Source organism: Sipha flava, unplaced genomic scaffold (assembly GCF_003268045.1).
Source record: "Sipha flava isolate LNK unplaced genomic scaffold, YSA_version1 3_pilon_pilon, whole genome shotgun sequence".
Taxonomy (NCBI): domain Eukaryota; kingdom Metazoa; phylum Arthropoda; class Insecta; order Hemiptera; family Aphididae; genus Sipha; species Sipha flava.
Genome location: NW_020273108.1, coordinates 1,468,906 through 1,493,562, shown reverse-complemented (window position 1 = coordinate 1,493,562; position 24,657 = coordinate 1,468,906). Strand labels below are relative to the sequence as shown.

General features: G+C 27.5%; 3 protein-coding genes across 4 annotated transcripts; 2 read left to right on the top strand and 1 right to left on the bottom strand.

The window, feature by feature from the left end:
• Positions 1 to 399: 399 nt before the first annotated feature.
• Positions 400 to 8,335, top strand: LOC112688747 (E3 ubiquitin-protein ligase RNF8-like). Its single transcript, XM_025562099.1, has 7 exons — positions 400 to 409; positions 1,703 to 1,769; positions 1,851 to 1,909; positions 4,212 to 4,284; positions 4,342 to 4,615; positions 5,061 to 5,283; positions 8,271 to 8,335. The coding sequence occupies exons 1-7, from the start codon at positions 400 to 402 to the stop codon at positions 8,333 to 8,335; spliced, it is 771 nt and encodes a 256-aa protein (XP_025417884.1).
• Positions 8,336 to 17,893: 9,558 nt separating this feature from the next.
• Positions 17,894 to 20,328, bottom strand: LOC112688675 (protein virilizer-like). Its single transcript, XM_025561990.1, has 4 exons — positions 19,889 to 20,328; positions 18,918 to 19,027; positions 18,626 to 18,755; positions 17,894 to 18,556 (listed from the first exon to the last, which is right to left on the bottom strand). Exons 1-4 carry the CDS (start codon positions 19,961 to 19,963, stop codon positions 18,056 to 18,058), a joined length of 816 nt encoding a protein of 271 aa, XP_025417775.1. The 5' UTR covers positions 19,964 to 20,328; the 3' UTR covers positions 17,894 to 18,055.
• Positions 20,329 to 20,469: 141 nt separating this feature from the next.
• On the top strand, positions 20,470 to 23,871 carry LOC112688674 (calumenin-B-like). 2 transcript variants are annotated; one of them, XM_025561989.1, is made up of 6 exons: positions 20,470 to 20,997; positions 21,327 to 21,474; positions 22,560 to 22,668; positions 22,839 to 23,034; positions 23,112 to 23,235; positions 23,652 to 23,871. In XM_025561989.1, the coding sequence occupies exons 1-6, from the start codon at positions 20,511 to 20,513 to the stop codon at positions 23,800 to 23,802; spliced, it is 1,215 nt and encodes a 404-aa protein (XP_025417774.1). In that variant the 5' UTR covers positions 20,470 to 20,510; the 3' UTR covers positions 23,803 to 23,871. The 2 variants fall into 2 exon arrangements, with proteins under 2 accessions (XP_025417774.1, XP_025417773.1); XM_025561988.1 differs by having other exon boundaries at positions 23,112 to 23,241.
• Positions 23,872 to 24,657: the final 786 nt, after the last annotated feature.

Below are 24,657 nucleotides of genomic sequence, written 5' to 3'. Positions count from 1 at the left end.
ACTCTATTTGTGGTATTTATTAATCCAAGTATACAGTAGACGATATCAATAATTATCTCTGCAGGTTTATCCCATTTTGTAAAATATCATATAATATCATACATTGTTATACATTATCGGTTAGAAATATTTGTCATAATATATTATGAAAAACTTTAAGTATGCACTAAAATTATAGTGAATATAACAATATGATTAAACAAGTAAAAATCGAACAAATATGGTAAAATATGCGAAATTAAATTGATTATTTGATATTTTTTCGGACAAGTAAAAGTATCTAGGGGTGAATATTAATGAGAAAAATAATATGCATGATAAGATAAATCTCAGACTGATGATGGCTAACAAAAGTTATTATGCAATGAAAGGGATGTTCATGTTGAAGTTACTGTCACGATGAACAAAGGTAAGGTTATACATAACCTATTTGCGTCCCATAGCGACGTACGTATGTGAGACATGGGCCAGCACAAAGGGTGATGAGGGTAGTCTTTGAAAGAAAAATACTAAGGAGAATCTATGGTCCCGTGTTTAATGTAGACTTAGGAGTTTTCGAAAGAAGAAAAAATGAAGATTTACAAAGACTTTATAATAAACTGAACATTTGCAAATTTCTTAGTAGCAAAAGACTAGAATGAGTTGGGCACGTGTGGCGTGTGGCGTGCAGAAAGATGTCTTATAAGAAAAGTACTCGATGGAAATCTGAGCGGAAAAAACCCATAGAGAGACCACGTCAAAGATGGTTTGATATGGTGAAGAGAAACTTAACACGAGTGGACCCTACTTATAGCATCAACTTGGCAGTAGATAGAATGCAATGAAAAGGAATTGTAGAAGCGGCATTAGACCTAAATGGTCTGTTTCAAGCCTAAGAAGAAGAAGATGAATTTGAATTCTTTAAGTAATGAAACATATTTATATCCTACTCCGCTTTAATTTGGATTTCATAGAAAAATATGATAAACGCATTACTATCCACTCTCTCTATTCATGATATATATCTGTTTCACCCCTCATCCCCTGGAAGAAAGTTCTAGCGCTATGACTGACTATAACACTATAAAATAAAAATTAAATACTCACATTTATGACAATATTTCTAGTTTATTTAGTACAGTAGTTTTAGGCAATAGCACATAGTACACGTTGAACAGACAACACTCCATAGACACAAAGTAAATATTAAATAACAAAATAGTAGGTACATACAGAGCCGGCGCTAGAAGTATTGGCGCCTTGGGCGAAATCATGTTTTAGTGCCCTTAACCCCCCCCCCCTTACCACTACAACCCACTTAGTTATATTAATAGTAAAATTAAGTTCTTTAATGAGTTTAAATAAAATAAATTAGTATTATATCAGTGTATTTTTTGGACAGGTTTTTTTTTTCGTAGCAAAAATATAATTGTTCTAATTTTGAGCTTGACGTTTTAACTTTTTGAAAGTATTTTGGGCGAATATATTATTTCATGCTACTCCTACCTATAATATAGGAATGTGTTTCACTAACTATTTATTAAGGTAACCAGAGAACGGAATACAGTGTATTATACGTACTGTGTTTACTGGGTTTTACTTACTGGTACAAAACAACATTTTTAAAATAAATCAATACTATTTATTTATAAAATCAATTAATAAAATAACTTTTATTTCCTTTTACATGGACTTTCTTTGTGGGAATCATTTCTTATTCAAGCTGGTCACATTAATGGACTTCTTAATGGTCTTAGATTGAGACAACCATTTTATATGAGTAAAAATAGGTACGTTTTATAAATAATTTTTATTTATATCGTGATTAATTTTTCATTGTTTGATTATTGAGTTATATTGTTTAATTTCAGCTCCATGCAAACTGAACAAGAAATAACCGCATCATCAGCTATATGTGCCTCAGAAATTGGTAAAACTTAACATTTCTCAATTAGTTATTTAAATGCCTATATGAATCATGATTACTTATTGACATATAATAAATTTTTTTTACATTTAAAATCCACGATAATTATTTTTCTAAACTCTACCATATTTAAAATATACGAATAGGTATGTCAAAAAAATTATTGTGTTGGAAAAACTAATGAATATATGTTAACAGTTAAATTTCTCTTCGGAGACTCATCAAAAACATTCTCAGCAGATATTCCTGTCGATAATGCAATTTGTAATCAACTTTATTGATTTCACTGAATTGATAATAGAATTATCATCATCGTACTTATCGAAATCGTTTTAACTGATACGGTTAATATTGTCCGATAATGTTAACATAAATTAAAGTTTTTATAAACAGCTCATAGAAGTAATTGTTATAAAATGTTTGAAATCGATGGCTATAGCAGCGGTTCCCAACCTTTTTAATAGTGCTGACCACCAATTTCATAGAAAATCTTTGAGAATTTCCAATAGTTATATATGTATAATGTGCACGTACGTCAAATATTGCAATTTATTTGTTAAAAAACAATTGTTTATCAAAAAAATCTTCATTGAACCAGATTATTCAAGAGTTAAACAATTTAATGTGATTTTTGATTGTCCCCCACGAAAGAATCAATATCTAGATTAAAATAGAAAAGTGTTAGCCCTTAATCAATTTCAAAATTCAGTTTATTCCTATATTTATTTTTTAACAAACTTAACGTAGAAAAATCTCGTTCACACGGACACACAGGTTGTATAGCCCATAAAGTTTCTAAGTGTAATTTTAGAGATGGCTGGAAAGTCTTGCCGAATATTTAACTAGAACAGGGTTTGAAATCGAAATAAAAAATTTCGATTTTAATTTCAATTTTGATTATTGATATTAATTTTTTTTTAATTTCAATTTTGATTTCAAATATTGATATTTATTTTTTGCAATTTCGTTTTTGATATCAAATATCGATATTTATTTTTTTCAGTTTCGATCTCAGAAATCAGTATTTATTTTTTTTCGATTTCGGGTTCACAACAGAATATAATCCATAATTTATGATCATTTTTCAAATGTTAGTACATCATCAACATAATAGTTTTGTATGCTGTAGTGATTGCAAACTTACAAAATAAAACTATTTTAGGTTATTTGATTGTATGTTATTGGTTAAAAGCACAGCTATAGATAAGATATTATCTAGATAATATCTAATATCTTATCTATAGATAATATAGATATAATATATAATATAGATAATATCTTGTCTATAGCCGTGGTTAAAAGTATAACTCAAGGGTGACAGCCAATGGTGTATTATAAATTAATATCTTATCCATAATACACCTTAAAATGTCTATATATAGCATATTATACGGAATAAATCGTGTGTATAAAAACAACAATCGCTCGTCGAACGCTGATTCCTTATCGTAAATATTCTAAGAAAACAAAATAGGTACTAGTTATTATTATGTATAATCAATATTATTACCATATATGGCAATTTATACGAATTGACAATATAAATAGACCAGTAGGCTGTTGAACTATAAATTAATTTGATTTAAAATCGTTTTAATTATTAAAATTATTTAAATATAAATTATTTTGATATAAAATATCGATTTTAACTTTTTTCAATTTCAATAAAAATTTCAAAAATCATTACCAACCATTAACGATTTTGATTTTCTAAATGATTTTTAATGATTTTTATCGATATCAAAAATCGATTTCAAGCCCTCAACTAGGATGTTAATAATGGTGTAGTTTAAAAAAACGATTTTAGAGTCTGATCACATGAAAGTTCAATAAACGAATCATCTTCACTTGCTCATATTTAATATTTTAAAAATATATGTAATTTTAATATAATATGGTTCACGGCCCAGTACTACTATGTTCGCGGCCCATGGGTTGGGAACCGCTGGGTTAGAGACATATGTTATAACTGTACCAACATTATTTTTTTATATTCCTAATATTCCAACATATTTTAAATTAAATGCTTATAAATTAATTTAATACATTTAATACATTAAAGTATATGTAACATAGAATATTTTCGGATATTGTAAATAAAAATGAATTTGATAAATAATTCACTCATTGGCCATTAGAAACAAATTATGATGCAACTCTGAATTATTTGTTTTAAATCACCTTATGGAAATGCACATAAATAATGCAATTGATGATAACATTATTACATTTAATTTGAATTATAATTAGCCAACAGTATTTTAGTACGACCTACATGAAATCAACTTGTGTTTCTCTTTAACAGGAACAAGTTCAGTTCAAATTACTGAAATTGCCAGCACTAGTACATCATCAAATAATAATACAAATGGATATCAGTGAGCGTACAACAAAATTTATTTATTTTATTATTCAACGGTTTTATCTAATTTCAGGCAACCGAAAACACAAGATGGCAACGAAAATCTTGAGGAGAAGGATGAAGATTATTATGAATACAAAATTGAAATGCTTGAACTAGAAGTAGCACGGTTAACTAAGAGCGAAAAAAAACTTCGCTCGGAAGTAGAACGCTTATGTAACGTCGAAGAAAGTCTTGAAAAACTCCGAATAGAATTTAGACAATTGGACTTAAGAAATTGGATGTGGCTTAAACCCATACTTGGAGAATTTTTAGGATGCACGTTTTGCACGGAAATTTACATCAAGGTTGTAACAACTTTATTAATTTATTATATAACATTTATATTTACTGTGCATTAAAAACAACTTAAATTATTGTAAATTAATGATATCACACCTGGAAAAATTATTTATGGGTTGTATTTGTGCTATTGCGAAATTTAATGATTTATTATTATTATTAATTATATATAATATAATTAATAATATATAATTATTATAAAATTTATAAATATATTATTATATAAATTAATATATAATTTATATATATAAATACATATACATATAAGAGTCTTATAAAAAAAAAACTTATTACAATGATAAATAAATCATTTTTACAACCTAGCATTTTTTCAAACCCAGAAAAAATATATGTTGACAACTTGGATAATAATAATATGAACCCATTATTAAAATTCAAATAAAATAATTAAAGCTCATCGTAAAAATTGTTTTTAAATTTTTGTTACAGCCATCTGTTCTAAGCTGCAATCATATGTTTTGTTCTTGGTGCATACGAACATGGATGTCACGCAATTCTAAGTGTCCGACTTGCCGACAAGAGATATCATTTGTGACTAATTGTGCGGAATTGAATGAATTCATTTTGAAATCGATTGAATCGGGGGACCCTGATAGAAGAAATGAATACCTAAGAATATCAAGAGAACGTGAGCGCGATGGCGGCTACAGAGGTAATATTTTAACCGTACTGTCAACAACCAAAATTTTCTACGTTATTAAATAACCAGATACCTGGGTATATCCCATATTATTTCCATTGATATATGAGTGTATCATTGAATTTTGGTTTAAATGTATTTAAATGTAAATGTGATTTACCAAATTATATTTGTCACCGAGCGAAAATAATCGATTATGAAGTATAGTTCATACCTTATTAACGTTTACTATGCAATTTATTTTTAATATAGGTACATTATATTAGTATTTGTATTTCAGTAATCAATTACCCGTGTGATTGCAGATACTTTAAACGTCTCCAATACGCCTTAAAAACAATTTTATATCTACATTTCGGTTTTATAATTATGTTTGTTTTTTAGTACTTTTATTTGTTAGCAATGAACGAATTACTATATATTACAGTATTAATTAGTAATTAATTAGTATAATCATAATGTATTATAACTGAACTAAAGGTGGTATTGATAGGATAGATCAAATGTTTAGACTTTATACCATATAACAGACAAATAGATGACCTCTTGAATATTTTTTAATATCATTGACGTGGCTAACCTTGTAGCCTACATAATTAATTATTAAAATAATATAATTATACACAAAGAAACAGCCAACGCCGAATATTCTTGCGTTAAGTGAGGAACTGTGTATGTCACATATTCAAGAACGGTCTTAAATCTGTCTAATTATGATATAATTTTCAACTAAAATGGCAGTTGAAAATATTTATAGATCACTTTTTAAATCGTCTCAAATTTCTGAAACCAATGTACCAACAAAACAGCTAGATTCCACGGGACCAGGGTCTAATTAACCAATAGGCTGGGTAGGCTACAGCTTAGGGCACTAATTGGACAATGTTAATTTTGGGTGCATTAAATTAATTTTTTTATGAACATAAAAGCCGTGATTGAATATATATATATATATATATAATATATACTTCAAAAATAAATTAAATTAAATAGTTTTATGATTTTAACTGTCCAAAAGTATCAGTATTCAGCACATACCATTGTTTTGATAATACAGTGAAAACTGTCTAAAGCGGATCCTGAATAAAACGGAAAACTATCCAATACGGAATTTTTCTATTGTCCCGGCACGTTTCTATAATTTTATGTAGACACTGAGCCTCAATAAAACGGAATCTTTTTAACGCGGAAATGAAACAATTTTGTAAGTCCCATGCAAGTAAAAACCTTGCATAAACCGGAAATATGACGCATGCGTGTGTATTATAAACCAAAAATAAGGTATACAATTTAGATAGGCGTATGTACAATGTACATTGTTTACAATAGTGATAGATAAAGAAGATCAAATTGTTCTATACATATTCTTACATACAATGCATATTATCGCCTAAAACGATACGAACTTTCTTCTTTGTAACTGTGAAATAGTCTTACACCAACAGTACACCTTTAATTTTATCTTCCGTTCATCATATTATATATTAAAATGCCAAAATATAACACGGAAGAAAAAATAGCAGCAACCGTTACAAAACAAAAAACTCTTCATCATTTTTGAAAATTCTAAATGTTTATACGTAATATTTAATTGCTTTAGTATGTAATATGTAATAAAAACCCTATATTTCAGTTTGAATTTAATGAATTTTAAAACCTATATTTTAGTTAAATTTTAATGAATTAGGTATATTATTTAAAACAAAAATTTGAAAAAATATTCTTTGGTATTTATTTGAATTGAATAATCCGGAAATTTTCCGTTATATTGAATAAAGCGGAAAACTGCTTAAAACGGAATTTTTTGTTGGTCCCATGCGATTTCACTTTAGACAGTTTTCACTGTATGATATAATAATTTTATTCTTATACAGAATATGAAGGAAAATACAATAAAAAATAAAATGTTTACGACAACGTTTCATTACAACTAGGTATATAAACATAATAAATAGCCTAGAAAATAGTTCTTTCAATTAAATAGTGAAATCTTTTGCGTCCTCGAAATCAAGAAAGTAAAACTTTTTATAAACGGGTTAAACCAATATTTGGCGTTAGTTATTTGAAAAATATTCGTGTAAATCAAGATAATTTTTTTTTTACATATTTGATGAATCATAATTTTGAAGATGTTTTTTTCTGTTGTATAGTATTCCATTGATTATGAAATACCTTTAACTCTAAATACTAAAAGTCCGATGTCTATATGTTTTTTTATGAACTTCTTCCTGAAATCTTCTCTTTCCGAATACATCGTAGGGGAGCCAAAACCAAACCATGTCTACTAACGACAAACTACTTAATCAGACCCTCCACGGGATATATAAAAGTTGACGACTGTTGTAAAATGTGTTTGAACTGCGAAACTAAAAAACGCAGAAAAACACGAAAATCGTGTATGAATTGTAACAAACAGTATGCAATAAACATTCAAGAACAATTCATAAATGTGGTGAATGTAGATAGTTGTAATTATTATTCTTCATTTATAATTTTTTTTTTTTGTATCAAAATAAGGATTATTTGACAGCATTTTTATAATAAAACTGTAATTAATTTTCAACGAAAAATAAAAATTAATCGATTAACAAAACATTTCCAATTTCTCTTTAAATTCATGAAATTAATTGAAATATCTTTAAATGCGTATAACTTTATTTTGAAACAAATACTACATGGTTCTATATATTTTTGTTTTATTGACTAAATATTCATAATGAACATTAAACATTTGAATGCTATGGGTACCAGGTTGTTGAACATCTGTGTTGTCAAATTCAATAGGAGAAAATTGATACTAAATATCAATAGAATTTTATTTATTAGCAGAATTAAATATTATTACATCTATAAAACGAGGACCCGAAAGGATATGAGCATACATCTTCAGAAAAATTAAAAAATGTTGTATAAAATTTAAATGGGTTGTTGACAGTAGAATTAAATATAAAAATAATATTTTGATTATTTGTAACTATCCATTATTATATAATAATTAGTAATTGAAAACTCGAGTGATGAAGAAGAAGACGATAGCGATGACTACTCATACTACGCATACTAAGATAATCTTGCAAACAACATCCTAATTTACATAGGCGTTATTGGAAATACTAACCGCGCCCATGCAAGTTGTAAGATTATCTACTATTCATTCGTTAGTATATTTTTAGAAGTAGAACTTAGATATAATATATATATACTCTACTCTTCAATATTTATATTTATTGTTATTAATGATCAATTAAAGGTATTAATACAATAATTAACATTAAAATTAATAATGCAATATGCTAAAAAATGTTCTCAATTTTTCAATAAAATGTCGAGTTATTATAACGATCGTGAATATAAATTAAGTATAATTTATAATAAACCTTATATAATTACTCAGATGGTTATAAAAATGTTCAGCAATTGCATTAAATTTAATAATAACATTATTAAATAAATATTCGAACTTGATTTAAAAAATTAATTCATTTTTATGTATTACAATGTATTGTATACATTTTAAAAACAATAAAATTAAAATTATGAAAAAGATTATGTTTGTTGTATTTTGATTGGTTTATCATTAATATAAGGTAAATATGTACATAAGCGTGCGCAGACATTACTGGCAAGGTAGTCATACATAACACATTAACATTAAATATTAACAACAAATTTGGATGAGATAACTTTATTTAACTTAATAATTACATTTTTTCAATATTCTAATTAATACATGTATTTACCGTTTATGGACGTTTCGAGTTAGTCGAACATAATGTGGTTATTTATTATTGTGATGATATTGAATATTTTGGTGAGGGAGGGAAGGTTTACAGAGTAGACAAATGCCTACCCTGACTACCCCGTTCGCACTCTTATGAGTAAACATAAATTCATTGTAAAACCAATAAGTTTTTGATTTTGCTCAACATCAATCATAAACCAATTAAAATGTATCTTCACATTTTCCGTCCATGTCAAATATAAGAAAATTATTTCCCTTATCATAAGGTTTTATATCTACGGACTATGCAAGTCACGAGTCTGAAAGTAAAAAAAAAAATTAATATATATTTATCCTAGGCTTAAATAGATTTAAATGAAATATTAAATAGGTCTTCATAGATATGGTTTTGAAATTGATAGGTTTTTTTCATTCTCAAGACGAAAATACAATCCAATTTCATGTTAACACTTACTCATAGGCGTAAAATGAGGAGGAAGGGGGCAATAACCCTCTAGAATAAATTAGGAGGACAGTGCCTTCTCTGATATTTAATATACCTTGTATTAAAATAAGTAAAAAACAGCTGGTTATAGCTACAACTACACTACTATACAGTTTTTTTTAAATCTTAATTTTTAATTTTAGCTTATCTTAGATAATGTAAGATAATGATTAATGAATAATTTTATATAGTTAATTAAGTAGTAAGGCGATGTCTTTGATTAGAAGTTATAAAATATTAAAAATGTCTATGTTTTTAATGTCTTTAAGTTTTTTTATTATGCTTGATTTATTTCATTACTTAGTAATATTGATCACCATATACTAATATAAAACAAAAAGTAATGTTAATACATATTTACAAGTAAGTAATGTAAAGTTAACTATATTGACTGTAGTCTCCTTTTAATAAATTTCCAAGTTACGCCCATGCGTTCACTTAATACTACAATGAAAAGAAAAAAAAACGAACATTGTTTTTTTGCTATTCGTTTTTGTATATTCGTCGACATATTTGAAAACGATATTACTACTAAAATAAATTAGCAGATTCCACTGTTTTTTTAACGCTCAACTTTGAATATTATTATTTTAATGTAATAACCAGGGCTCGGACTTCGTAGCATTTGCTAATTATTATAGAACACATATAGACATTGCAGAGTAAGCTATAAATTTGTTTTGTGTACATGGAACTTTAAATATTAAATTTTATATTGCTATTTATTGCATATTTTAATTATTTTAGATTTTTTTGAAGTTTTGTTGCTACTTTTTGCTAATGTGCATAATATGATGCTTCATTTTTCATAAATCTCGTTTATATTGAATGAAAATTAGAAAAAAAAATTTCGTTTATTTATATTCTATTAAATCTATTGTAAATATATTAGAAAAAAACCCACTACATCGTTTAATATTAATATACTAAATAATATGATATTAGTGATATTGTAATATATTTCTAAATAGCTCGATTATATCGAATATTATTCATTCATTACTTCTCATTGGTTTCATTTACATTTATTTATTATTATTTAGATTGTAGAATGTACTGTCGATCTGTCATACGGATACGTATTTTAATGTTAGTCAATTCTACGTATCGTTTGGTTACGTTTATAAATTATAATCGTTTATTATTATACTTTTTTCTGTTGTAATTTTTTTATGTTTTTAGGGCATATTATATGATATATTTAAAAAAAAATTTTTGTCATATTATAGCGCATATTTCAGTACTTTTTATTGCTGTAAAATCCGAGCCTTGGTGATAATCATTTCCAATTCGCAAACAAGTACACGAAATACAAAAACATGCATAGGCATGCTCACTGGGGGGGGGGGTATTTAGCTCTCCCTCCTGCTGATTGAATTTTTCTCCCATATATGGACTATATACCTAATTATAGTTTTAAAAAAATATAATATAACTTTCTATAATACACTATGTGTAAACATTGCGTGTGCCGTGTCCCGCGGATGATGCATTTGTGTTGTCCAGCTTCACGCATTGCGCGACTCGCGAGATACCGCAATGATAACGAGTCTACGTGGATTGGTACGCGGCAGTCACGGTGGTTTATAAATAGTAAGTATTAACCTTCCCCTGAAAGAAGAATGGTACTCTGAAGGGCTAAATGATCAATTTTCGTTTAAAAATTATAAACGATGTGTTTTATTTTCTTCTTTTGTACAAGTTAAAATACGGATATCCTGTGAAATTTTAATTATCATTTGTGTTTGAACTGATGATATACCTGTACGGAAACAAAAATACCTTCATCGTTAAAACCAATTAAACTGACTAATAACCAAAATAATATATTTATACGACCTATAATATAATTGAATAATTAATATGAAGCATAACTTATATATATGTTACGGGCAAAGTATACAATTTGGGTATTTTATATATTGTCCGGACAGTATATAAAATGCCCTTCGTATATTAGGCAATATAGATAACAGATGATATGATTTAATGAAATATGATAAATCAATAAATAATGACATGTATTTATATTATTGATTAATTCATCTCAGTAGATATAATTGATTGCACCACTAATCCTTTCTTGAATGTGCTTCCTTTTCTTTTACATGATTCGCAACTATTTAAGTATAGCATAATCATATCTCTGGTGATATTTTTATCTTTTGTATTTACCTCGTGTTCCATCCTGTTTCGTACACCATGTCCAATCGATAAATGAACCTTATGTATAACATCAAATAACTCTTCATTATGTACATAATATTTCATTTCGTTGTTTTCAGATACTGGTACAATTAACTTATTAACATTAGAAACTTTTAACACGCCATATTTTTTTAAAAGTTTATAATCATTTGGTTCCTTTTCCTTTGAATTGTTTTTTAATTGATTTTTATGTAAAATTAATCGATCAAATTTTAACTTGGTAAAAAATGAAGTATTTGAACCTTTTTTTTAACAAATTATTTAAATCTTCATTAAACTTTTCCATATTCGAATAAGTAGTTAAGTACTCACTGAATGAATTAATTTGCACTATACAAACGATTCACGGTTACTAAATAGTTAATTTTTGAGAATAGGTAAAAGGTCGACTGCACGATAATCACTACTACTTCATATAATATAACTTATAAATCAGTAAATATAGTAATATATTATGTCACGTACATGCGTATATGTGGACAAGCGGACATCCCCATTGTAAAAATATGATAAGAACAAAAAAACTAGATACAGATAATAATTTGACTTTATTTTAACTATGTTTTACGATTTATCATATTTCATTAAATCATATCATCCGTTATCTATATTGCCCAAATTGTATACTTTGCCCGTAACATAAATATCGTTACACTAATGACCAGTCTTGTAAAGTATTCGAATACAAGTATTTGAATACATGTATTAAAATACTTTTTGAAGTATTTTTTAAGTATTTTGAATACTTTTTAAAAGTATTTTTAACAATTTGTAAATACTTGTATTTAAATACCACAAAGTTCGTTTTAATAATTGTATAATCATAATAATTCTCTATCGTAATAATTGTTCCTATTTCTAAGAATAATATTCGGTTATTATTGATGAATCTAATAAGTAATAAAATAATAAGATACTACTATAATATTACTAATTTTAAAACTGTTAAATTTCAAACCATTTTAACGCTATCATATAAACGTAGTATATTACTACGATAGATATATTAGATAATGTAAAATTGTAATATAAAATTAAAAAAAAATACTTGTATTTGTATTCAAATACTTAGTGAGTATTCGTGAAATAGATTTTTATAGTAGTATTTTATAAGTATTTTTAATACTATTTTATTCGAATACTAGTATTAGTATTTTAATACTTTTTCAAAAGTATTTTTTACAAGACTGCTAATGACGATACCACGTCTCTGACATTTTACATAAAATGAGTATTTGGTATCAAATTATTTGTTATATCCTTGCCCACAAAATGTATTTCTGTACAATAGCCTAAAATAAATTATTTACCCTCCAAATTGGATACATACATTATTATTATTATTTAGTATATTTATAAATTTCAATCATGTTAAAGCACTGCTCAATAACACATATCTCACAAAAACATATTAAATACCTAGTAACCACACTAAATTTTAAACAGCAACCAAATTTAAAGAACTATTAAAAACAATGTTCAATAATCAACACTTAAATTTAAGCATGATAAAAATATGAGGTGTATAATATTTGTTAATATTTATTCAGTTTTTTCTCTCTCCTGAACAATTGGCGAACTGTAGTTACGTGGTATTTTCATTAGTGTAACGACATATCGACATAACTGACAGTTAAATCTTTCGATCGCATTAACGCTAGTGTTGTTCTGACCATTTAGTAAAGAGATTCAGTAAGTACAAGTATTTAGATTTTTTGGGAAAAGCCATTACAACAATTATAAAAGTACGGGACAAGCGCCTTTTTTAAAGGTATAAGCGAAATTGTTGAAAATGTTATGGACTAAACGCCAAATTCAAGGCGCTTAGCCCCTACGATTGTTGGTTATCAACTTTTATAATAATAATAATAATAATATGACTTATGAGTACTAAACCATTTTTTATATTGATAAAAGTGATTATATGAATAAAGTTGTTTATACGTACTATGTATACATACTTACGTTGCACAATTGTTACAAGTCTACTGAACAATTTATAAGCAACTTCTAACACGAAAAAAAAATAAAAAAAATAGAGCTAAGCGTCAAAAAAAGGTAAGTTTAAGTTGAATTCGTTATGATAAAAAATATACTTAATATTTCAATGTAATTAGCGTCAGACCAGCAAGATAACTTGTAATAGAATGTAAATATATACCTAACCTAATCTAACTTTATACCTAATACTTAAATAAATACCAAAGCGCCAACATCAAAGAAAATATGAAAATTTTGTTTTTGCTCTCCTGAAAAATAGTAAAATTGTCACTTAGCCCCTTTTGCCTTTTACCTGTCGATATATATACGGTCCCTCCTATCAGCAAGATCACCACATCAGTGGCGTAGCTTTAAAATTTTGGCCCGGGATCGAATTTTTCAGCGGACCCCTCCCCCCTCATTCAGGTGTAAATATTAAGAATATCTGTGAGGGTGCATTCACCTTATTAAAATTATTTAAAATTTTTTTTTTAATACAATTACATACATTTTTAAATAGTAAATATACATCTTATTATTTCAGAATCATTTAATTAATAATAAATATTTATTATTAATTTAGGGGAGACTGGCTTAATACGACATACCATTTCTTAAAATGGATGTATAAAAAAAAAGTATTGTTAGTTAACATCTGAAAATGTATCTGCTTATTTGTACAAGTACTATACATACATATTTTTAGTCAAATACTACATTTATTAAATAAAAAAAAAAATTCACTTTTTTTAAAAAAAGATGAACTATGTCATTTTACCCGAGAATATGGGTAAAATGACATACACTGTTTGTATAAGTTATCATAATATATTTTGACTATTTTATGATAAGTATAATTTCAATTTTGTAATATTTTAATACATTTTTTCATTATGATAACTCATCTTAGCTAAATAACAACACTTAACAGCTATTAAAACAAACGTATATTAATAAAAAAACATTATTAAAATTATTAATACATAAAAAAAAATCTTGAATATTAAAAAATAACACAAATACTTTAGTCTTAATCCCTGTTTATAGTTCAGTTATATAATTTCTTGAGTATTTATAACACTCTAATAATGAAGGAACATATTGTAGTTATAATATTTGTATCATATATTAGTTACAACAAATTTAAAATTAAAACAATAAAACAATATTAAAATTATTTGTTAGTAATTGCATATAAAATTTCGGACTTAATTAATAATAACAACTCAGTCTTTTTGACATAATTCACACTCAAAATCTTAAATGTTTAAAAACAATGCATGCTAAAACATTATTCTTAATCAATGTTTAAGCTATTTTAATTTTGACAGTGACGGCGAAGAGTAGCTTGTGGAACATTAAACCGTATAGAAGCCATTCCATTTCTTTATTTTCTATTGTCAATATTACATCACTCATATATTTTTCACGATTGGTCTTGCGTCTATAATTGGATACCATTCTTAACTAAAAACAATATAAATATTATAAAATGTTTGTAACTAGGGCAAAATGACATACCAATATGACATTTTTCCTGATATGGTGCAATTTTTATTTAAGTTTCTTAATGCACAAGTACTAATATAAGTTTATTTTCTATAGAACTATATTATAGCTTACCTTTTTTTGTGTAACTTGAAATATAAAAACTTCAAGTACAACAAAATGTAATATATAAAAAATAAATATTAAATGTGATAAAAAAAATTGTTGATAACACACAAAATATAATTTTGATTACCAATCTGTGATAAGGTACAAGCCAGCTGCTATCATGTCTTATCGTTCACAGGAGGTTATAAGTAATGTTTTTGTACATATCTGTGTGTTTTTGAAAGTATCTTGGTCCTTAAACATCAGTATTTCTTATCAAAACATTAAAGTGTCGTTGCCCTGGTATGTCATATTAAGTCAGTCTCCCCTAATACTTAATGTTATGGATGTGCAACAAAATCAGTAAATAGTTACCGTTGTAATGAATAACAATTAAGACTATAAACTTAAATCATTTTTCTGAACTTCTTATTTGCTGAAGAAAGAAATTATATCTGATGTGTTAATTAATTTGGAAATTTTATTTTCTATTGATAATATAGCTAAACTTGACAAACGAATTTGGGGCATTGTACTTCGAAAGATAGTTTTTAATTATTTTAAATTTTGAAAATCTTTCTGCATTTGCAACCGTCACTGGTATTGTCAATAAAAGACAACAAGATGTAGGTACATAAATCTGGAAAATTTGACGCTATAAAATAATTGACTAGAATTATAAATTTTGCCAAGTCATGTACAGAATTTAATTTTCAAACGATCGTTTTAGTTAATTAAATTTATTATTAAATATATAATATATTTCATAATTGCGTACTAAAAAGGTATTTGTATGTTGAAGTTGTTCATTCATTGAACATATATTAATTGGTATTATTGAAGCAAAAAGTTTTATTACTTGTTCTCGTAGCTTCTTTTAGTACTAAAAACCATAGAAACGCATTCTACATATGATATAGGACATTATTCCATAAATTTTTTTTTTGATAAAATCCGACATAGGCCCTTATTCAGCGGAACCATTCAATTGTTGTATCACACTTTTTTTTTGTTTTTTTTATTGTCTTAGTATTTTACATATATTGGTCCGATTACGATTTTTTATTTATCAGTAGTCTAACTTTTTCAACTCCAAGTCTCTAAAAACTACAAGTTCATATTATAAAATATATCTTCATAAGTTTTTTTTCCGCTGAAATGCATATGGGCGTACAGAATAAATTAAGCATTAACAGTGATCTCCAATAGAAATTAAATATATTGTTTAAATAAAGCAATATAACTCTATAGTTCTATCCAATACTACCATTAAACTAAAAATGTTTATGCTAAACTAAAAAGTTACAAAGAAAATTCATAACACTAAATTTAAATTAATCATTGTAAATAATAATTATAATAATTTCAGACATTTAGTTTACTACATGTTTTGGTTGTACCTATGGCATGTATAATCAAAATATAAATTGTCATAAAAATCATGATAAGATAATTTACTTATGTGACAAAATTGACAAAAATTATAATAATTTTAAAATAATATATAATATATATATAACGGAAACAGTAGTTTTGAATAAGCGATTTATCGGAAACAAACAAGATTCAACAGTTATACTCAGCAAACCTTGACACGGCGACTGTATGTTCCTCCTGTGATGGAGAATATAGAACAACAGACGTTTCAGTGGCCGCGTGGTCTGCATAAAAATTATATAATGTAATGTTGTTCTTAGACTTATAGTTATATAGTAATTATATAATATTATAATAGATATTAAATTATATAAATTAAAATTAAATGTCTCGTGTTAATAAGACAATATGTATAATTATGAAATTATCAAAACATGTTGGCCTTAATAATATAACTATTACATACACACACACGCACACATACATATTAAAAATGAAAAAGTTTTTGTCATTCACATTGAAAATAAAGTTTTAAGTGATTATAAATACCAATACAAATATGAAAATAATCAGGGCAGAGAAACCTCAGGTTATAAAATTGATAAAATATAAATGAATTCAATTTAAATTTTAACTAAAATATTTTAAATATAAGAAATTATATAAAAAATAATAATTAAACAAATTATTAAATTGTTTGTTATTAATAATTTTGAACACCATTAAAATGCTAACAAAGAAATTACAAGTATAAATGGATTTTTAGACTTCTCGCTAAATTGGCCTGACATATTCATGATGATGTGAAGGTGTTATAAGCATGAAAAAATATGCAATGATACATGGACAACCACATTATAAGACTGAAGAGGGATAAATACTATGTCAAGGAGTTTATTTAAATATTAATTTAATACTTGAAATAAATTTTCTAGTTAGTACCTGATTTTATTAAAAATTGAAATATTATTTAATTAACTTAAAAAAAAAAAAAAATCATAAAAAAACATTTATATGATTAACTAATAAATAACTTATTATATCATGCAAACTATTTTTCTGAAACATTTTTGACAAAATAAATAAATTTTATTTCAACAAATTGAAGAACTACATATCAATGTAATTGTCTTAAGAAGTGTGTAGAATATCTATATAAAAAATGAAATAAAATAAACTTTCTTAAAAAAATATTTTACTAGTTGACGTTGAAAAACAATAGTCATGAATATAATTTTATATATATAAATAAAAAAAATATTAAGCCTGATGACTACTCTGCCCTTTTAATAATGATACCATTAACTGCAATAATAATTGATTAAATCTATAAATCCGTAAAATATAAAATGCTTATGTTAAAATAAAAGGAATAATATTCAGGAATCTTCAGGAGCCTATGATGAATCTTCAGATTCATGAGATTCATGAGCACCACGGAGTTCATCATGAGAACCATTAGATTTATGAGAACCACGAGATTCATGAGAAACGCGAGATTCATGAGAACCATGAGAATCCTGAGAATCCTGAGAATCCCCAGAGGCATCAGAATCCTCAGTTTCCTCAGAATCATCAGAATCCTCAGAACCCTCAGAATCCTGAGATTCTTGAGAATCATGGGATTCTTGGGACTCCTGAGATTCACGAGAATCTTCTGCAGCTGATTCAGAATCGGACTGTAACTCTACAAGTATATCTTGAATACTTGGATGCATAAAGTAATCATCTGGTAAAGTCAGAATTTCATTTGTTCCACCAGCTGCATCAGGAAATGGCAAATTAATTCTTCTATCTCTTCTTTGGACAGAAGTAGCATCAGGATTTTCAGGTGTTCCAGAAACAACCACAGTTATAGCCAAGAATCTACCGCAAATAACCAATCTGTCAGCCCAAACCTATAAAATATATTTATTAATGATAACAACATTATTAGAAAATAACTTAAAACCATATTTAATACTAACATTATTGTTGCATAGAAGTTTTGTATTAGTATTTTCAGAGTACTCCAAAATACCCAAGTTCTCAAATCTGCTTTGGCGATAAACATTATTGCAAAAAAATTGAACAGAAAATTCATTTGGCTCTGTAGCTCTAAAAATAAAAAAAATTCATTACTGTAACAATAAATCAGGTTAAATTAACTGTAATTTAATAAATTTTAATCCGTACTTTTACAACTAATCTAGCAGTAGAACAAACAATAAAATTGAAGTACACATTTTATTATAATTTATATTAGTGTTAAGTTATTACCCAAGTATAATTCCTCCATTTGAATTGGTCAGGTAATTTGATGGCGAAAGAATTTTGATTTCACTGATATTCACTGGCGTTTTGAAACGTATCACACTATGTGAGATAAGCTGAAATATATTTATTACCATTAATAAAATATATGATATAAATTGTGTTTTAAAAAAGAGATCATAAGTTTATCCTTACATTTGGATTAAGTATAATTTTAATTGAACGATAATCAGGCTAAACTAATAACAATATAATATAATAATTTAAATTGATAATATAACAGAAATATTCTTATGTGCAGTGTTAATGTACGGTTTTCCACGCTCGACAACAGGTCGTTTTAATTTGTTTATACGAAAATGGTTAGGTTTGCAAGATGCGAAAGATCGCGACGACCCAATGCTAATTTTATTGATACAATGTCGTCAACTTCGATTGTTTTCGACGGCGAATAACGGAAATCTAATACGCGAGAGGTCCCGAACAACTCTATTGTCTATAATGTTGGAGATGCAAATTACAAAAATATTTTACCAAAGTAAAATATTCGGAAACTTGTCTGTTAGAGCAGCAAAATCATTTGTAGTGGAAGTAACCAAAAAAAATGATGGAAAAACAGACGAGACTCTTTAGGTTAGCAAATGAACTAAAAACTGTATGTTAACCTAAAAAACAGTTGTGCCGTTGAGACATGGCGGATCGTGTAAACCACGCTATACGAACCAGTCAACTTTTAAGTCGGCAACGATGCGGTTGCGGACGCGAAGTAAAAACGGAACGAGACGAACGGGAGATGAGTGCCAGAAAAGGGAAAACGCGAAAACCGATGAGAACGGTCACAGCAAGTGAACGAGAACGCGGTCGGGTCGGCGAACAAAAATGGCGTCCCGACGGTGACGACGCCATTGTTGCCGTTCGCGGACGACCGGCCGTACATGGACGACGGGCCGTTCGCGGCGGACGGTCGCGATGCTTACCCTGGACCCGTAGAACGAGCGAAGGAACGTCTCGGCGGCTAACACGCGCTTCTCCGCATCGATTGGCTTGCACATCTTGTTGAGCTGGACGACGACGGCACGGGTGACGAGAAGAAAGAGGGACGACTGGACGCGGCTGGTGAGATACGGACGGGTAGAGCGTGCGAGACGCGATCAGGAGAGACACTGTCGGCCGTGTACGTGCACGGCGGTGCGAACGACGATCGGTACCGTGAGGGACGCGGCGGCGCGTGCGTGACGGCGACGGCTGGACGTTGAACACGTCGTCCGGAAACTATGGAGACAAGGGAGCTGCGGTGTGTGTGTGTGCACGGCGATGGCGACCCGCGGCCGGGTAAAGTGATGGCACAAAACGCGTACGGACGCGGAGAACGGTGGCAGCGAACGAACTGTGGTGCCCGGGACACAGCCGTCGTTATTATCGACCGTCGTGCGGGCGCCGGTGCGTGCGCGCGCGCCCGCTCGCTCGGTCGTGTGAGGGAGAGGCGGAGGAACGGCGGCAGTTGGCAGTAGTTGACGAAGTTTTTCCGAGACAGTGCGGGCACGCGTGCTCGGCTTTCGTTACACGAAATTCTATACAACTACTAGAGTCTGTGTTTCGATGGCCGCTGCTGGCCCGTTGGTCCGCGCATGCCCTTATCACATCGTGGTCTTATCACCGTTATCAGTGTTCCGAGCGTCGTCCGAAACCGTTCGCGTCCCGGCGCCGTGCTATCGATCCGATAACGTCCCCGTAGCGTTTGCATTCCGTTTGCACAGTGCTGTAGCTGCATTGATTCCCCCGTTCTCGGACGCTCGTGACGTTCTTCTCCGCATCCCCCCTCTTCGTCGACAGCCGCCGATTCTGACCACCAGCCGTCTCGTTGGTTTTTACGATTTTCTCGCGTCGACAACGATCCGTCGCACCTGCTCCAGCATGAGGCGTTTTGCCGGCACCGCTCTCGTTCTGTTCGCGATCTCCGACGCACTGTTAGCCGCCGTCCTGTCGGACATCAATCGAGAAGTCGAGGAGCACCTGATCATATCTAGGTTCAGAGGCGTCACTCCACACGACCACCGGACCGACCCTGGTTACGCCGGCATATTGAGTGAGTGACATTTGCTGAAACTAGTGTGTATGCTTTCTCCCCTAAATATCCGAGTCATTTCAATTTTTTCCGTTACTTTTTGCTTATTTACACTCTCGATGATGAATTCAGTAGAAATCAAACGATCTGGAATACTGACCACCGTAATGTATTTCACAATTAGAGTATCGACCCGTCAGAATGGTATAATTATTATTTAAAAATTATCTTGTATATAATGTCATTAATATGCATACATGTACATTGTACAAACTGTATACGTATTTATTTTGATGCTGTGGAAAATTGATATTTTAACAAATGCAAATAATTTTCTACATATTTTTCAGGTGATAGCAATGACATTGACTCTATCAAGCATTCAGAACCTTCTAAAATAAAGGCTCGCATATTTAATATTCTTGAAAAAATGGATCATAATAAAGATGGATATATTGATAAAAAAGAACTAACTGATAAACTAATGGAAAGTTATAGGTAATATATACTAGAATAAATAAAATTTAAATTTTTTTGCTATCATAAAGTTGTGTTTAAAATCTTTACAACAATTGCTTCTTTAATAGTAAATAACATATTATTTTACTTATACATAAATACTAATTATATTTTAAGTTGATCCATAAAAATATTTATATTATAAAACATATAGGATTTTGTACAATTAAAATAAATATTTGCTTCTTTGAACTGAATTGAATATTAAGTCCAAATAATAAATGTTTAAATACTTTACTTACACAATATCTATTCTAACTTTAAGTAAATTTTTAATACATATTTTTAGCACATATTTTTAATGTTATAATTACAAATAAAATGTATGATTTTAATTGATGGGTTTCAAAATGAAACAAATATTTTATGTTCGTAGTTCAATAATAGTTAACAATACTGAATATACTATATAGTACATATGGTACATAATTGTAGTAAATTACTTTGTTAAATTACACTTGTTGCAAATAATTTGTGTATCAGTTAATATAAACAATTATATAAACAATTATATATAACAAATAATATATAACAAATATATATAAACAATTTAATAGAAAACTAATAACTTAATACATTAACACCATTTATGACAAAAGGCCTTGTAATACTTTATAATTTGTATACATAATAATTGTGTTTTTTGCGAAAGAATCTATAAATGAAATATTTGAAAATTTATAATTAATTTATAATTATAAAATAATGTTTGTTTCATATATTACTAAGAAATAATTATGTAAAATTAATTTTCGTTCATTCTTAAAATTGTAATACCCATAGGGTTGATTAATTTTCATTTTAATTCTGCTGATAAATATTTCATTGTTTATTCAAATATAATTAAAGAATAATTAAATAAGTTTATCAATTGATTATTTGTAGATTAAATCATTTATGTAAATATAAATATAAATTATGCGCCTCTTAATAATAAATAAATAAATAAATATGAATTCTTAATAAATACAAATAAAAATTAGTATAAATTATAATCCAAACATTTTATTTTTTAATTTTCAAACATAAATATTATGTATTAAAATATAATATTGTTGTATTAGAAAATTATCAGCTAGTGAATCCGATTCCGAATTTGAAACTAGTGATCTTGATGAAAATGGCTTCATTACATGGGACGAATATTTGGGCGATGCTTATATGGAGCTTGAAGTAATTATTTTAAACTTTATGTACAATAATTTAGATATGCACTTTAAAAATTTTTACATTAAAAAAAAAAAAAAAATACTTGAACTAAGTTTTTTCAACTTGATTAGTAAAATATTATATGTTTTAATAAATATAATTTGTAATTATTAACAACAATTATTTAAATGCAGTTTAGGGACGATAGAACATTATTTTATGCTGCTGATATTGACAACGATGGAAAGTTAAATCAATTAGAATTTCGATATTATTATACACCTGAAGATTACCCTCAAATGAAACCAGCAGTAATGGTTGGTGTGATGAGACAATATGATTCCAATAAAGATGGAAAAATTACATTTGATGAGTTTCTTGACTATAGGAGTAAGATATATTTTAATATAAATACATATTTTATGACATAGTCCTTAACATTAAAATTATTAAATATTTTCAATTAGAAAAAGGTCTTACTGAAGAAGAGATGGAACAAGAAAATTATAAATTTACACTTGAACTTGATACAGATAAAAATGGAGTATTAGATGAAGAAGAAGTATATCAATGGTTTTTACCAATGAATAAGTACATGTTTGTTCACATTTATTTTTTATAATAATTATACAATATAAATATAATATAATATAATACAATATAAATATAAATATATTTATATATATACAATATAATTATACAATTATATAATAATTATTTTTATAATACTTGCTGTTTTTACACTATTGTATGGTAAAAGTTGATAAAAATTTACTATTCATTTTGTTTCAATAATTTTATCGTAATATAAAACAATAAATTATAGAAATATGAAATAAATAAAATTTAATTTATACCTAAGTAGAACAAAAACAATGATTTAGAAATTAACTATACTTAAAAGATAAAATTTCAAATTATTAACAATCTTAATTTAATTTATTTAATTTAATTGAATGATATAGCCATATTAAGACCGTTTTTTTTTTTTTTTTTTTTTTTTGCAGCATGTCAGCAGAAAGTGAAGCAGAAAATTTATTATTTAAGGCTGATAAAAATAGAGATGGTACGCTGAGTTTCAATGAAATATTGGAGGGTTATAAATATTTTATTTCTCCAGACAGCGAAGGACACTACATATTTAAAGATGAATTATAAAATGTTAGTAGTTGCTGGTTAGTTTAACAAAACGAAAATAGTTAAATTAGTTACTAATGTTACTAATTTATGAAATAGTATTATTTATTAGTTATAATGTATTATTAAATTATTGTATTTGTCAATTGTCTGTAAAAATTACTTTTAAAATATTTTTTAAATAAATTAACTATACTTATTAACAAACATTATAATCATAATATATTTAACTTTTCTTACTATTAATCTATACATATAAATATATATGATACACATTCAAAATAATATTATTTCAAATATAACTTATATTGGGATAATTGTGTGTTATATATATTTATTAATTTCATGTAGAAAAATCAAAATAATATATTTTATAAACTATGGATACATAATTATAATTTCTATCATACAAATTACTACTTTATATTTTTAATATATAATGTGCCCTTTAACTATATTTATTTAATAACAAAATTATTAATTATCAATTATCTTTTTTTTTAACTGTCTATTATAATTATGCAATATTTATCATTGATTATAAACACTGATTTTCTCAAAATAAAATAATTGCAACCATGTGTAAATTTAAATTTATTGAAATAAGACTTCATATATATAAATTGATTGTATGTATTTATAACACTTACACAACTTGCAATTAAATTTAAAGTTACTAATTTAAATATTTTTTAATTAAAATTTTGTTTGATAAATTTCTGATATAATTATCCTAATTCGTAACTTTGACTAAATTAATACATTTGTATTCTATTAAATAATCCACTATATAGGTCAATTTAACCCAACTAATAATATTGTTCCTATTATGATTGATAAATATTATTGTTTAATGACTGATCATATTTATAAATT

What these genes read in the sequence shown, in the direction of transcription:
- LOC112688675 (XM_025561990.1), bottom strand. Translation starts at nt 19,963, where the DNA reads ATGTGCAAGCCAATCGATGCGGAGAAGCGCGTGTTAGCCGCCGAGACG. An exon ending in AATGGAGGAATTATACTTGG is followed by an intron (nt 18,756 to 18,917) that starts GTAATAACTTAA and finishes TTTTATTTTTAG; the next exon opens with AGCTACAGAGCCAAATGAAT. An exon ending in AACTTCTATGCAACAATAAT is followed by an intron (nt 18,557 to 18,625) that starts GTTAGTATTAAA and finishes TATATTTTATAG; the next exon opens with GTTTGGGCTGACAGATTGGT.
- LOC112688747 (XM_025562099.1), top strand. An exon ending in TATATGTGCCTCAGAAATTG is followed by an intron (nt 1,910 to 4,211) that starts GTAAAACTTAAC and finishes TCTCTTTAACAG; the next exon opens with GAACAAGTTCAGTTCAAATT. An exon ending in GCGCGATGGCGGCTACAGAG is followed by an intron (nt 5,284 to 8,270) that starts GTAATATTTTAA and finishes TATAATAATTAG; the next exon opens with TAATTGAAAACTCGAGTGAT.
- LOC112688674 (XM_025561988.1), top strand. Translation starts at nt 20,511, where the DNA reads ATGGCCGCTGCTGGCCCGTTGGTCCGCGCATGCCCTTATCACATCGTG. An exon ending in TGAGTTTCTTGACTATAGGA is followed by an intron (nt 23,035 to 23,111) that starts GTAAGATATATT and finishes ATTTTCAATTAG; the next exon opens with AAAAAGGTCTTACTGAAGAA. An exon ending in TTACCAATGAATAAGTACAT is followed by an intron (nt 23,242 to 23,651) that starts GTTTGTTCACAT and finishes TTTTTTTTGCAG; the next exon opens with CATGTCAGCAGAAAGTGAAG.